Source organism: Podarcis raffonei, chromosome 6, assembly GCF_027172205.1.
Source record: "Podarcis raffonei isolate rPodRaf1 chromosome 6, rPodRaf1.pri, whole genome shotgun sequence".
Lineage (NCBI taxonomy): Eukaryota > Metazoa > Chordata > Lepidosauria > Squamata > Lacertidae > Podarcis > Podarcis raffonei.
Genome location: NC_070607.1, coordinates 58688621 through 58705153, shown reverse-complemented (window position 1 = coordinate 58705153; position 16533 = coordinate 58688621). Strand labels below are relative to the sequence as shown.

At 41.0% G+C, this 16533-nt stretch overlaps 1 protein-coding gene across 33 annotated transcripts in view; it reads right to left on the bottom strand.

Moving 5' to 3' along the window:
* Positions 1–16533, bottom strand: part of NFASC (neurofascin) — a 180941-nt gene that overhangs the window by 36267 nt on the left and 128141 nt on the right. For 16 of the 33 annotated variants that reach the window (XM_053393255.1, XM_053393248.1, XM_053393246.1 and 13 more), the window contains 4 exons: positions 14998–15120; positions 14099–14272; positions 10433–10498; positions 7174–7188 (listed from right to left, as the gene is read on the bottom strand). The exons of 2 other annotated variants lie outside the window; for them this stretch is intronic. In XM_053393255.1, the coding sequence (XP_053249230.1) occupies positions 7174–7188; positions 10433–10498; positions 14099–14272; positions 14998–15120 (378 nt within the window). Of the gene's footprint in view, positions 1–7173; positions 7189–10432; positions 10499–14098; positions 14273–14997; positions 15121–16533 lie in introns of those variants that run through there. 15 more of the 33 variants (XM_053393256.1, XM_053393261.1, XM_053393263.1 and 12 more) reach the window with 4 other exon arrangements.

The window sequence follows — 16533 nt, the reverse complement described above, 5'->3', positions numbered from 1 at the left end:
TGCAGCAACTAGGTTTGCAGTAGCTCAGGCAGACACGTAATTCCTCTTCTAGTCTCCTAGACAACCACAAAATTACAATTCTGGAATACTAGGCATTAAATACCCTGGCCCTGAAAAAGATATCCAGGAAAGGGCTACCCATGCGCCGAATGCCAACATTTTCTGGCTGAAGGAACACAAGGGTGTGACTGCAGCCATAGCACAATTCTCACTTTGTTGCAACCTTTACTTTTTTGTGGAGAAAAGAAGCAGCCCTTAATCTTAATTAGGAATCAATTTGTTACTGAACTCCCTTCCTGAAGCTTCTGATTTCACTCACCATTTAAAACTGCATTCAGCTTTTCACCTGGCATGTTTCCTTAGATGCAAAAAAGCAATTCCTAGAACTTTCCGTGGCCTAAGGTTCCATTATGGAGCTGGTGTTCACCGGAGCTACTCTTCTTTAACTGGGTCCAACAGCAGTCACACAAAGTACTTAGTACAAAAAGCAGGTCCACCAAAATGATTATCTTGGGGCAGCACAACTGCATTGTATAGCATAACTACGGCAACCATTGCTGAATGTTTACTTTCAAAGAGGGTGGGGAATCAAGCCCTGCTGTCATAAAGATAAAGCTGCAAAAAAATGTCCAATCTTTGGGCTTCATGTTTGGATGGATATGAAGTTAGATTAACAGATGCTGGCAGGTTCCCTGCTGCGGCAATAGGAAGAGAAAGAACTAAACTGGCCAGATGGAGGAAGATGGAAGCAAAGTGTAGCACTGGAGAGTGGTTGTGTGGGTTTAGTCCTAATCCTAATAAAGGTATTCCTTCATTTGCTTCTGAATATTAAACACATGACAGAAAGAAGCTCAGCTGCTGGGTACTGAAGGGCGAAGAAGGGGACTGTCTTCTCATTTGAAATCCAACCCTTTAATGAGAGTGCACTGCGGGCTTAAAGATAAAGGGAGCCTTTGATCAGAAGCAGAGCCTTGCTGCATATGAGGAGTGACAAAGACATACTGTGAAGGGCAATGGACACTTGGGCAGCCATCTAAGGGAGTTGTGCAAGCACACAGTGTGTGGTACTGGAAGCAGCATCTGAGCCATAACCCTCCTTGTGTCACAATGAAGACTTCAGGACTTTGAAGCCCTGTCCCTCTTCTAACGCACTTGGGTAACGTAACCGTTATCAACCCACATGGGAGATGGAAACTTTGAAAACATACTAAAAGGAAAAATCTGATTTTAAGATAGATCCCACTAAGGTTACTATTTTGGCAGCAGAACGCTGCATAAAAGACAATGGCCATTCAGCCACGTTAAGGTCCCAACAGATAGTCATGGCCAGGTATTTCAGTTGTTTTTTAAGGACATCAAATGTGGGCTTGGTTTTGAAACCGCTGGCTTGCTTGCCTTTGACTATCAAAACCTGACGTTTAATACATCCATCTGTCATTTGCTTAAACCTGCATTTTTAGCTGTATGGTAAAACTGTGTCAATGCTGGAATAACATTGAATTTCTGTCCATCAATTCTATTAAGGGTCCATAAATTGGCCTTGCTGAACTTGGTGGCCATCAGATTTATATATATGTTTACTACAATTCCCATCAGGTGCTGTCAGTACAGCATCAGGTTTAGGAAGGGTGTCATGGAGCAAGTTTGCTATCCAGTGCTCTAACCACTATTGTGCACAATTTACCCTTCAGCAAGGATTAACTTTGGAAAGGAGTGACAATTATTTGCTGGAACCGTGCACTTCCCTTGATGCCAGTGATGCAGATAAACCAAGTGCACTAGAGGCAGGCTTTTCTTACACAATTTATAGAACAGCATGTCTGGGTTTATTTCCTTGGTATGTTCCGTGAGACTGTGTTTAATTGCTATGGTGTAAGAGTCAGTGAAAGCAGGCTGAAACACACAGATGTGCAGCTTTCTAGCTGATTAGCTAAAAGTAAATGAAACCAAGAGACCCTCACTAAGTAATGATTTTCCCCAGAGTAAAGGGCTCCACTTATGTTCATAGTCTCAACCTCTATACCCAGATACAAATGCTGCCTGCTTTCATTAGCAGAGACAAGAACGCAGAATTTGAGGCTCTGCCTAATTAAATTGAGTGTATTATTACTGAGCCTGCTTCGACAAATATGCAGGCTGAACAGGGAAGGTGGGGAATCTGCATGCAGAAAGAGATACATATCTATATTTCACAGAGATATATTGCATTCATACTGATTACCCAAACTTCAATTTGATGCAAAGGAGGACAGTGCTCATGTACCTAGAATAGCTGGACTGAAGAAGGAATTTTAACAGGTACAGGTCGTTAGGGAGGGGTAAGAAAAGCTGTACCTGATGAGCCTCTTCAATACAAGTTATTTCATACAGGAGTTCTGACCTTTATATATAGTCATTCTATCTGTGATGGATAAGAGGAAGGGAAAATCAAGACAACACGCTGAGGCTTAAAAGCTGCAGAAATGCAAGGAGCAAAGTCTGAGAGCAAGGTTGTTCTAGATAATTGGAGGATGACCTCTATTTGCCAGAACAGCAAGTAATAGGTACACAGAGCACAATTTCCCTTGGTAGTGAGATAACCACACATATTCCTTATTTAAACCAATACACATGGTACTCAATGTGTTAATAACTTCTAATTCAGCAGGTTTTGTTTTGTTTTTTTGTCCAGTCCCCTTAACGTTTTTTTTTCTAAAATTAAATGTAGCACCTTAAAGGCTCAAGGTAGAAATGTTTCCCTACTAGCTGCTGAACATTTCCAGTTTTCAATGTTGAACAGGCATCCATTCATTTACTTTTATCCCACTAAACTGAAATAACTGCTAGAAAGGCATGGAACTCAGTTGAAATTTCTCCATCACCAATAGTGTAATCTCTGTGTATGTCTACTCAGAAGGGAGTTCAATGACACATGCTCCCTGGCAAATGTGTATAGTGCTGCATCTTTAAAAGTATACTTCTAGAGCCCTAGTACTGCCATGCACAAAGGAAACAACTAGACACACACGTACTATTATTTAATTATTCAAAGAAGATTCTAATGGGCTGTTAACAAGAACTGCCTTCCCAGAGTGTGTGTACAGCACTTGTAGGCTTGGGAAGGCTGGATGAATATTTTATAAACACTGATGGGGAGCCAAACCTATTTCCAGGAGAGTTTTCCCTTGCTTTGGCAATGTGAGGAAATTGAAAGAGAAATAACCCATTAATTTGCTCCAAGTCTAACGACTGCAAAACAAACAAACAAATAAATAAATATGCAGACATGTAGTCATTCAGTAAGTGATATAAGTGCCAAATTGAATGAACCACAAATGTGAGGACTGAAATATGGTTCTGCTGAAAAGCTAATCATCTTAGGCTTGTAACAATATAGCACTAAGTAACCATCCCTCCGGCGTAAGGATTTATGCTTGCGCAACAGGACTTTCTGCCCCTCTGTACCATCTCCAAATATGCCCCACTGAGTGGGGGAACCTGCAGGAAAGATTTAGGGGCCATGCATGGAGAGGGGAAAGAAAGTCCTGTTGTCCGTGTAAATCCTTGTGGTGGCTGGCTGGTTATTTAGCGTGACATTGAATGCAAGCCATTATCCTCATGTCAATCTCTAGCCTCAATTTTGAAGCATTTATCTCCCATTTCTGCATATGGGGAAAGACTAGCAAATTCTTTATTTTCTACCAGTTGACATCCAGTCTTTTTCTTCTTGACAAAGAAATTTGTCAAGAGCTTGCTTTATAAACTTGGTGGAGTTTATAAAGCAACAGCCCAAATAATGTGCTACCCAGTCCTATTCCACAGAAACCAGTGGCTGCTGCTTCTTAGGCACAGAACCAAAAATTCTAAAACTTATTCTTTCAAGAGTCAGATCTTTCTGAGATTTTAGTTGTAACTTCTTACACATTAGCAAAACTGCTTCTCTCTAGCAGAAGAGCCAGAATCAATCACTTGTGGACTAGTTGTACTGCATAACAAAAAACAAATTGATCCAGATTTATCCTTAGCAAATGAAACTACAATCCTTTAAATCAGGGTTGCAGGAGAGCAAGGCAGACAACTCTAATAAGCCACTTTCTTTCATCAGAGCACACTGCTGGATTCCTAAGTGTACGTGAGGAACGTCAAATCCTTCCCTGTCCCTAATGTAAACCTTAGGTCTAGCTCATACAGTGGCTAATATCACATCATAAAGAAAACATGGAACTAAGAGCCTTTTGCTCATAGTGCACATGTCAACATTCATAGGATCTTGGCAACCACACATGCATTTACTCTGTAGGAGCTGCAAAACACCACTCATAAGAGCTAATAATTTTAATGTATGCCGTGCTAGACTGGCATCCTTTTAAACCAAATTGGACAGGCCCTTTTTATGTAGGCCATGCAACTGTTTTCACACTGTCGTCCAGCAACCCCTGAAGTTTCAGTCCATCTAAATGTACAGCTTTGTTCTATTCAGTTTGTACATCAGTACAAAATATGCTAGACTAAAGGGCAACTGTCAGCTTTAGAGTCTGAGTAAAAGGCTTTTTTGTTTTGACATTGCACAGAATATTGCTCTGGTTCTATCAATTTTATGTCTCCAAAATTGTCAGACTTGGGTTTCTTGACACTTTCCAGTTTTGATTGTTAATATTATTAGATCTCATGATTCTAGTCTGAATTCCGCTACACAGTAGTTCTTCTGGAAAGCATAACAAAAACCTTACGATTCCCTTTCCAAGGTGGGATGTGTCTGACTTCAAGCAGTAAAAATCTGTCTGCTATTTGCACAAACAAAACATGGGTCAGGGTGAAGCCAAAGCTGGCCTATATAATGCTACATTCATACATGCTCAAATAGAGCCTAGATTAGATTCAGGTATTATTGGTGCTGTTCAGTAATGAGTTTGGTTAACATCAGAGGTCCACAAATACAGTAATCACAGTTTACTAGTGGCAAATTTGAGGAGGGTTGTAACTCAATTATTGAACATCTACCTTGCATTCAGAAGGTCCCTGGTTCAATACAAGATCTTTCCAGGTAGGGCTTTGGAAAATCCTTGCCTCAAACCCTGGAGAGCCATTGCCAATCAGTGCAGGCGGTACTGAGATAGATGGACCAATGGTCTGACTCAGTATAAGGCAACTTCCTATGTTATCATTGGTTGCCAAGCTCCAGGACCAACTCAGCAATAGAGGCAAATGAGCCAACTCCATGGAGTTTCAAAATCTCAAGGGTGCCAGCCTCAGCCATGTCTGAGAGAGAGACAGAGAGAAAGAAAGAAAGAGAGAGAGAGAGAGAGAGAGAGAGAGACAGAGAGAGGTGCTGCCCATGTTTTAAAATGAGGTTCACAATTGCAGCTTGCAGCTGAATTACATCCCCTGTATTTCAAGGTTCTTCTGAGCTCTATCAACTTTACAGGGCTCGATTATGATTATAATTATAATAGGGAGGAGTAATGAATGCAAAAAAATGTATTCTGATCCAAAAATGTATATTGATCCAATTTAAAAGCACGATCTGATGCTCATTTACTCACAAGGAAGCCCTGCCAAGCCTAACCCAAAATGTGTGGGCACTTGGTTAACCTAGAGCAGAAATATAATTTTGGTTCTTTAATTATCAAGAATAATCAATCTGCTACCCTTTGTATCGCTGGGAATAAAAATACAGTTAAAAAGGTAGGAGGGAGGATCTATACATAAGGAAAGTAAGTTTGCAAAGTAATATCAATTAAATAGTTACAACAAAATATGGCAGGGGAAAGCATCAGCAGGAAATACAGCCCAAACCCTACTAAAATATTCAAATCCAATGCAAACAAAGACTTTAGATGGGGCAAGAAGGCTAGAGAGTGAATTATTTCTCTCTCATCCTGTGAACGTAGCAGCTTCTGTAAGCTCAATGAGAGGGTGAAGCCTTTTCTTGTCCAGGATTCAACTAACCCCAGAATACCAAGGGCACCAAAATGCATTCTCATTTCCCAGAGTTCTGTATTTGTGACTCCTGCCAACTGAGATTTCCCAAGCCAAAAGGGGACTGTTTTTATTATTGCGGTGAACAAACTTTGAGTGCTGGGGACACAAGGGTTCAGGGACACTCTTTGGTACTCCACAAGCTGGGCTACAGAAAGCTCCTGGCACCTGCAATCTGATCAGCAGACAGTCTCTGGCATCTGCTGTCAAAAGAAATTTGGTGCTACCCTTTTGCCTGTCAGCCAGACAACCCCTGGAAAAGAAATGGGGGGGGGTATTGCTTTGTGTCTGACTAACAGTCTCAGGAGAACAAAACAACTCCCACCTCCAGTTGTGACCAAAGGCAAATGTGGACCTTTCTATGATGCAACTGAAAAATGGATGCTGTTCCAGAGAGACACATTTCCAAAACTAGGGCACTTTTAGACACAGTTTTATAGTGGAAAACAATAGCTGCTCTCAGGTTATAGGTTAGGGTGCTATAATGAACACAACTTTGAAATGCAACCTGGGGAGGATGTTTTCTTCTTTTTAAAAATGCCTCTTCCCCATTATAGACTGTTGTTAACACTAGGATCTAGAGTAGGGAGAGGCAACCTGATGTCTTTTTTCCCTGGAAAAGCACCCTGGTCCACTCATGGAGCAACTCTCCTACGGATGGTTCACCTTCTGGTTCGTCACTGTAAGAACAGGATGCTGGACTAGATGGGTCCTTGGCCTGATCCAGCAAGCTTTTCTTATGCTCTTAACACATGTAGCTTGAGGGAATGGGGCAAGCAGAGGATGGGGCCTCTGGCCTGCACGTATGCAGAAGATTGAGCCTTTCATTCACCAGACAGCCTTCAGTTTTCCCACGTGTGCATAAACACATGCAACTTCTCTGTATCTCAGTGTTGTTAAGTGGTAGCAACAGCAAAAATAAAATAAAAAATGCAGAAGCCTATCATGCATACATGCGCAGCAGCAGCAGCAGCAGCAGCAGCAGCAGCAGCAGCAGCAATAGCAGCTCAAACATTATGGTCAACCCTTTCAATGGACCCATTCCCTACATCAGAAAGAGGAGGCTATCTGCCAATGCATCTGTCTATACATTCTCTCCCCCATTGAAAGGGTTAACTTGGTGCATGCTTATATAATGCCAGCGCTCCCAAGAGACAAGCCTTCAGCTCACACTGCCCCATCATGCCTGTGTAGTCTGCCAGCTTGGTACAGTACCTGAGGTTGGAAGAACTTCAGAGTGTGCAGCGCCAAACACAGGGAAGGGGAACATGAGGAAAGAAGGGAAAGAGAGAACACAGGAATATATAAAACCACAGAACAAACATGGTACATAAACATGGCAGGCTGAGGCTGTAATAAAGAGAAGGTGTGTTAGTCCGCCATATTCCATGGCTACCCCCAGCCAATCTTTACCATAAATGACCATCCAAACCAATGCAGGGAGACACAGCTGATTTGGTTTCCTTCACTGTATCTTCATTTCTTGGGGCAAAAGTTCTGCAGTTTGTGGTTTTAAATTCAACCAAATGGGTCTTTCGCATCCTGTCAGCTTCCATTTGAGTCCCCTAAATGTCAGGACAAATTCTATTCTACTGCAACTTGGCTGCAAGCTCATTATCGATTCTTAGACACTTATGATGGATGAGACAATAGGCAATGCAAATAACCACAGGAATACTGTATTTCATTCGCATCCCCTGGCTCAAATAACGTCTGCGAGAAATGGAAGCTGTGGCTTGGATCTTTATTTCCATTTATAAATGCCTCCCCTGCATCGGTAGGAGAAAAGAAAATTGGCAAGGCTCCCTCTAGGCAACATGCTTTTGTGCAATTCCAAATGCTTAGCTGCGTATTGCGGAGTGTCTGATGGGCCTAAACGTTCTGCCTACGGAGACTGCTCAACATTCATTAATAATCTGAGTGGTACACATCTCCGCTTTTATTTGAAGATCCTGCAAAATCTCACTCATGAGATTCCACTGAGGGACAATTCCCTTGACCCACAAGATCACTACAGTATTTATGAAATCTTTGCTGAATTCCAGTTGTGTTGCCACATACACTGAGGCAGTCTTGCATTACCAACACTACATGCAGAAGTCAATGTAGTTTGGGGTTTCGCACACTGCTTTGAACACTGACAAAGCAGCAACAATCACAGTATGAAGAATCTTCTGCATCTGGTGGCAGTCTGCACACTGTCACTTTAACACATGACAGCTATGGGTAGAATTCAGCATAAAAATGAAAGATGACCTTGTTGTTCAAACTGGTCAGTAAGTTCCATTAAATGTTGCAGGGCCTACAGAGCTCTGGCTCTCTTTGGCAAAGCAACTATACTTGGGTATCTTGGAAAGATAAGCAAAGGTTTGGGAGAAAGAAAGAGTAGTTTTGAGTATATCAGACCTTTTCAGAATATCTTTATTTTATATGAGTGTGAATGTGTGTGTGTGTGTGTGTGTGTGTGTGTATAGTTGTTGTTTTAATGCAAATGCTGGAAGACACTGCACTCGATTACTGTGATGCAAACAGCATCAGCAATAGAGTAATTGCCTCAATTCAGACATAACAGCAATTCATGGTTTGTCATTATGAGAATTAGCCAAGTGTTAGGCTTGCTTGTTCCTCCTTCCCCTTCCTTTCTCCACTGAACACAAGGGGAGCAGATTTGAAGCTTTTACTTCAAATTTGTGCTAAACCATACGTTTTCATTTCCTCTAAATGTGGCAAGCTATGGTTTATGGAACCCATAATTTACAATAAAACTAGGATCTCAAATGAGAATCTAGCTGTGGTTTGGTATCCCAGTTTGATTGTAAACAACGGTTTGCATGCAACAGTTTGCCACATTCTGTTGAAATGACAAACCACGGTTTGCTGCAAATCAGAAGGAAAAATTTCTAATTCACCACTCCCCAGATTTCTTCTACAGAAATTGTTACAAGAAAGCCTTTTTAGACTGCTGTGATTGCTCTTGGGCTAATTCAAATTACCAGCAACATAACAAATGCATAGCTGTTATACAACAAATCCAGGAAAAATGTGTCTAGAAATAAGATTCTGAACCATTATTTAAATTCTCCACTCTTCCTCAAAGCAGTTTTGCAAATTCTAAGAAAAATCCAAATTTAGTGCGGGAAGCACCTTCAGAGTTCAAAAGTTGCAGCGTATTCACTAGCTATTGTCAACCAGAACATTATCCCCTCCCCCCCTTAATACAGTATGGGAAGAAATATCTGATAACATTATCAGCAAGTGCTATATATAACATACCCGGAAGCTGCCCACTTATAGAAATATGGGAAGCGGTTCATTTTTAAAATGTGTATTCAGGGAAATACTTTTCCCACATATTGCCATTCAGGAGATAAAAAGCAACAGCTCATTAAATAATGTGAGAGACTGAGCTGAATTTGGGGGTCTTTCTGGAAACGTTACAGAATGTTAAGAGTCAGCTTTGTTTTGCACTCACTTCCCAGAGGGCTACTGAACTTTCACTTAGCTTGACGGATATTTCACAAAGAGTATTTTATCCTATTACAAGTCTGCAAGTTGTGGCATTTTCCTATGGAGGGTCGTTTGTTGATTACAGCAGTGATGGGAAAGGCTGTGCATCTCTAGCTCATTTATTGCAGTTTTCAGGAGGCTATTGGATGCCTCTGTTTTATAGGTTTCCCTATCAATAAGAAGTATTTAAGCCTGATTAATAGTATATCAAGTTGCAGAGATGTTCTTACGTTGTGCAAGCTGATTGCCTTACAGAAGAATGTATTATTATTACGAAAGCTAACAAAGGATATACAATTTCAAATAAAAGTATTCACATTCTGTCTTCTTTCTTTCAAATGCATGTAACTGCTTAATGTTGTAACAAAGCACATTCCCATGACTCATTCCCATAACTCTCCAACAGTTGGGAGATTTTGTTGGTCTTCATTCCCTGGTATATACAACCGTAAAGACTGATACCATGTAGGAAACCCTTTCTCTAGAAAGCACTATTTCCTTAGCATAAATGAAAAGAAATAATTGTAGAACATATTGTAGATTATCCTCTAAAAACCTCTACATTATAGTCTTAATTGTACTCTAATATGTCATTGCAAAAATACTTGTCTTCTGGGCAGTGTAGTTCTGTCCTGGGAAGGTGGGGAAGAGACTGCACGGCAGAGCAACTGTTGTATCCACAGCCCTGTCAGCATCTGCTCAAAGTCACTCAATGAGTTTTATTGCCAAGCCCTTAATGAAGTCAACAACTGGCAGCCTTGTCTAATACCCCTAAGAACTTTTGCTAGCCTTAATAAAAACTCTCTCTCTTTTTGCTTCCCTCAGAATGGATGGGTATTTTGATCAAGCAGCATCATTGGTTGAACAAAATGGCCCCCTCACTGCATTTATTTTGTAAGCAGTGCAACAGGAAAGGTGGTGTCTTCTGGACAGAGGGTCATGAAGGGCAGAAAAATAAGGGACTTACCCGAGGTAGCAAACAAAGCTCTTCCCAGCAGGCTGCTGGCAGCCATTTTCTTCTGCCAGAATCTATCTGGGAACGACAGTAGGTGATGACAAAGTGTCATTCCCACGAGACTTCTGGGATGAAAATGGTGACTGCTATACCAAAGTACTGCATTATCATGTAAGGTTGTTTTTATATGGGTTCTAGTAAAAGAAAAGGTGATCTTCCAACCAGAGACCACTGGAAATAATTCTATTCTACTGCTGTGAAACTGCCAAGGAAAAGGGAGTAAGCAAAGGGAGATGCCATGGTGCCAGGGGTGTGCCTACCGACCCCAAGTGGCCTGGGTGTTTCCTAAAAGGCTAGAAAAGGCCAGGAAGGACATAAAGCCTGCAAGGGGCTTTTAGGGGCAAGGAACCTAGTTTGGGAGTGGGGTTAGTGTGGAACCTGGCTGGAAGCTAGGAGAGACCTAATGTGGAGTGTTGGTGGTGTTGGAGTCATGGGGTTCTGTTCAAACCCTTTGCCCTCTTGAGTTGTTGTTTTAAGCTTGCATAAGTACAGCCTGCTTGCCCAAAAGCCAGTTCTTCTCTACTTGTTTAGTGCAAATCTGGTATACCCTAACCTGAAAAACATGTCAAGTTTCAAAAAAAGGGAGAAAATTATACTTAATGGACCTGTGAGTGGGCAGATACAGAGCGAGCCAATCAACACAACATACAAGAAGCTGGATACTAATGTCAGTAAAATAAAAACTTGAGAGCTGCTTAAAATCTGAAATTATTATGGCAAGCAAGGTGGTGGTGGTGAAAATGATTGCCTATCAAGCAATTGTTTTCCTGATTTACAGTCTAGCTCTTATTGCATTGAAAGAATGGCAATCTATTACAAATAAGTACATTTAAAGGTAAAAATAAACCTCAAGTAAAGCAATCTACTTTGCAAAAGACCCAGCAGTGCCAAACACAAACAGTTACTGGCATGTTAGTCAACTTTGAAACCTGTTAACATTGGATAAAATCATGTCACAAACATATATTTGAGAATCAGAAAATGAGAGGGAGAGAGATGTAGACAGAGAGAATGAATTACTATTATTGCCTAAAAACTTGAATGGGTTAAAAAAATGATGATTAATTTTAAAATCTAAAAACTTAAATTATTATTTATTAAATTGGTATACCACCCCATACACACAGGTATTTAGATGAAAAATAACTAAGTTATGAATACTAAGTTTCTCATAATCATCTAGTTTGACATTAAGTAATGAGGCTACAGGCATGCTTGTCCACCCTTGAATTTATCAACTAGCCTGGTTACTCTAGGCAACAAGGAATTCCATGCAGGCAAGTGAGTGGGATGGCCAATGGTGGAAGAACTACTGTACATCTCCTTTGCCAAACCCAAGGAGCCTATTGAGGTTCTCTCTCTCTTTTTTTGCAAACTCATAGTTACAGTGGTGTGTTAACTCTACAGTCAATCTCTAACTGCATGTCTTCTACCCGATAAAGATGGCTTTTATATGTAAATGAAAAACCAAGCTGATCGTTTCTCACTAATGAAGATTTACACTCCACCTACCAAACATAGGCACTTCATCTTCACCAGATAAAAATAAACTGCTTTAGTCTGCCCAATAACAATGAGTCCTGCTTTGATCTATCAGCCATAAGCACTTCATTTTTGTTTGCTACTCCCCCCTCCCACTGCCCCGTGAGGGTGCGGCTGGGCCAAGTGAAGCAGAAAGGAGCAATACTGGAAAGAAGAACTGAAGTCCACATTGTACGGGTATGAAGGTTCCTACATTTCTATCCTTAGGATACAGCCATAAACACATTTACTTGGAGAAAGCCCCTTTGAAGTCAAGGCTACTTGCTTCTAAGTAAACATGCAGGATTGTGCTGTTAACCTTGCAAACTGTCATCTGCATAGATTCAGAAAGAATCTATACGGAAATATTTTAAAGATATTCTTTCTATTGGTAAAAGAAAATAAAAACATGCAAAATGCATATTGTTTGACTATGGGAGGCAAGGCCTGGTTGCAAAACTGAAACAATAGTATAATTAATGCTCTGTTTCAGATATGGGGAAGTTGTTGTTCTCCAAACATTGGTGGACTCCAGCTCCCATCAGCCCCAGCTGGTATAGCCAATGGTCAGGGATGATGGGAGCTGGAGTCTAACATCCAGAGGGGTACATTTCCCCTATTCCTGCTTTAACTAGTTGTAAATGAACACGGTCTACTGGTCAGATCTGCATCACGCTTTAGGAAATATGAGATGAAATATAAATGGGAAACTTGGTTCAATGACAGCCTTTTCCTTGCTTATTTAAATAATTTGAATCACCTTGGTTTAAATCAATCCACCCTGTCTAAAATTAGCAACTGTATGCCAAGAGTGATGCTTAGCCATTGGTACCTTCAAACAACCTGCTGGATAAAGATATCTTTTAGACCCAAATGATGCAACTAACTATTTTGAAAAACAATGCAGGATATATATGATACCCCTGAACTGCTTTTCTGCAACGCACTCATTATTTAAAAATAATACAGCTAAATCCATCGTTCTTGAATATAAATACTGAATTTAACACCAATAAAACACAATGGAAACGTTAATACATAAGACAGCACTGCTATTTAAAAATGTGGCTGGGGTAAAAAGGAAACACATTCAAATCATTTGAATACATTTGATGAACAACAAAGGTTATTAAAAGCTCATTCTTCCAGTATTTGCACTGAAAAAAGTACATAATAGAAGCTTAAAGGAAAGCTGACTACAGAATAAAATCGAGAGGTTTTGCATAAAAGCTGCTTAGCAATTTTTGTTATCAGCTGTTCCTTTGAAACACACAATCCTGTCTTTTATAGTAGGGAAATCTGTATTCTCACATAGCAGGAGAAATAATTTATGGTAAATCATTTCACAAAGGAGAAGCAGCGGGAAATGACGTGGAATCTTTTATCAATGTTATCTTGCACCTTTTGAAAAAAGAGAGTATGCCTACAGTACAGGGACAGGCTAGGGTCTGGGGAAAGAAATGAAGACTTGAAATGTTTCACATGAGGCAGAGATGCAAAGGACAGGCAGCATGAGGCACTTGTACTTATTTATTTCATAAAATTTATACTCGACTTGATTGTTAAAAACTCCAGGTGGTTGTACTTCCTGTCACCCCCAGCATCAATGTCACTCCAAAAGCTGTTGTGTGGACATTCTAAATCATGTGACTAACGTCATGTGGAGATGTCTTCTGAATCCAGTGGAAAGCCTACATTTCTCAGATCTTCCCCTGATGTGTCTTCAGTACTGGCAGGGGAAGCAACAACTGGAGTGGAGCCAATGGGTGCTCTCCTACTCCACACAATGTTAATCGCACAATTTAGAACTCCCACATAGAGCTACATGGAACTTCACAAGTAGTTTTGATAAGGATTTTATATGGCAATGGGACATGATTAAGAGAGCTACTTTTGTGGGACAGGGAGGGGGCATATTTAAGAGGCTGCAAATGATTCTTGATCAATTTACAGCAGGCCAAGACCTCACACGTCAAAGGCTGATTTTTATAGAGGCGTGTGTGGATTTTGAAATACTCTTGGATGAAGCTTGTATGTCCAGCTTGGCAGGGCACACCTCTCTCACCCCAGTTACACTGGCATCATGTTCTCACTTACCTTCATTCAGTGGAAGTGGTGACTCCCCCGTGGCAGGCTCACCTTCCCCAATCTGTGTCCTGCCACGCAGGTTGAATCTATAGCGTGATATGGGGTCCGTCCTCTGGAGTATAAACTTTGTCTGATTAGGAGAGAAGTTTTCCACCACTGTTCTGCCACTTTTGGATCCATTAACTGGAGAGAGAGGCAGGCTGTGTAGGCTTCAGTCTTGTTTTGAGAAACATGCTATGCTATGCATCTCACCACTTCTTAGACTAGGATTACACCTGACAAAAGCACTGGCTTTGTTTAAAATGGGGCATGTTCATTTTAGAGGACTTTTAAGCAAAAACGGCTGGGGAATGTTATGCATTCAAGGAAGAACTTTAATTAAGCTAATTAAACTTTTAGCTCCCATGTAGGCCAAAGATAATACACCATGTTAGTTTTGCAGGGGCTTTCAAGTCAGGGATTTGTTATGGTGGAGAGCTTTTGCTCTAATTATTTGAGCAAAAATTACATTGTTCATGCATTTCCTAACAGTTAGGGGCAGGAGATTTTAGGAAGTTAGATGCATGCTTGTTCAAATTCTATCAAGGGGTGGGAAGGAGGTACATTTTCAGGGGCCACTGGCCATATTCTTGGAAATATCTTCTTATGTAAATAACATTTAACTAAAGAATCAAAATGATCAGTAAGATAATTTGTCCCATGTATCTGGAAATTAGCCTGTTAGTGATTCCTATGGAATCCTCCTGAACTAAGATATGCAATTCAACTCCCAAAGAAATTCTAATTCCTGAATTCCTGATTTCCCCTCCACTTTTTTATTAGTATTGTTTTTTTCTAATTCCAGATAAATTAGATTCTAAATCCTGGTTAATAAAGAGACAACAAACAAAAACAAGCACAGGACATACAGGCTTGGTATCTAAGGGTGTATCCAATAAGAATGCCATTGGGGTGTTCAGGGTGTTCCCATTCCATAGTGATGGTTTCCAGATTTGGTTGGCGGATTCGGAAATACCTTGGGGGGCTGGGTGCTTCAGGGAAAGATGGGTCCGAGAGAGAAAAGGGAAGAGGAAAAAGACGTATAAGGTAAGGTAACTTAGAAGGCAGACTGGTCAAGAGTATGCATATAGAAAAGTTTGAGTCTGGTGGCATGGAGAACTTGGTAGGAGCTATATAAGATGCAGTTTCAGTGCAACACAATCATACCTCCATTAACAGGAACCTATCCTACTGTTTCATAGTTGTGCAAATTTAGTCATTGATGCTTCCTTCTGTGGGCTAAGCCACTCCTATGAGCTTGTCTATTGCCAGATGCAGTTTTCATATAATTAAAAACCTAGTTCTGTACAGATAACCTAATATGTAAGTGGATTTCATCATTCTATCTCTTTGGGATGGTGCCTTCTTGGCCCATTTGCTTTCATCACAGCTAAAGTCCCTCACCATAACCAGCTCTGTTTCCTATGCTCAAAGCACACAAGGCTTATCTGAGCACAAATCACAACACTCAACTTTGAGCAACAGGAGCCACATTTTATCCATGATGCTTCATGCAACCAAAGCCAAGGCCATCTAAGTCCTATTGATGTTGATGTGAGAGTCGAGCACTGGGGGCTCGCAAGCAGGGTATTGCAGTATGCCTTTACGGGCAGGTATATGGGTCAGAGAGTAAAAAAAAAGACAGCTTCACAAATGATGTCAAGAAAATTGCTTTTATAAAGGTAGTTTCCATCCATGCTTCTTAAAAAGACTGCTTGGAAGGAAATTTCCTTGATAAAGGAGATTTGCTCAAAATGCATTAGGAACTCAATCAAACAGAAGCTGTTTCTTTGTGTGGGTGTTTGGTCTTTTCCTACAGATGTTTTTAATCCTCCTTTGCCTGCTGCCTGGATGAGATCCACATATGTGTGGAAATGCTGACTGACCCAATGGATGCAGGGCTCTCACCTCCCTGCATCACAATGAAATGGAATGGATTTTTTAAATGCCTTTCCAATATGCAGCTGGTCAGAGTTTTATGCTGAAACTTCCAGGGTTTACCAGTATAATTCTATGCATAGCAAAAGATCATTTAGCAAGTAGGTAAGTATGGGATGTGGTTGGCGCTGTGGGTTAAACCACAGAGCCTAGGACTTGCCGATCAGAAGGTCGGCGGTTCGAATCCCTGCGACGGGGTGAGCTCCCGTTGCTCGGTCCCTGCTCCTGCCAACCTAGCAGTTCAAAAGCATGCCAAAGTGCAAGTACATAAATAGGTACCACTCTGGCGGGAAGGTAAACGGCATTTCCGTGCGCTGCTCTGGTTCACCAGAAGTGGCTTAGTCATGCTGGCCACATGACCTGGAAGCTGTACGCCGGCTCCCTCGGCCAATAAAGCGAGCTGAACGCCGCAACCCCAGAGTCGGTCATGACTGGACCTAATGGTCAGGGGGTCCCTTTACCTTTTA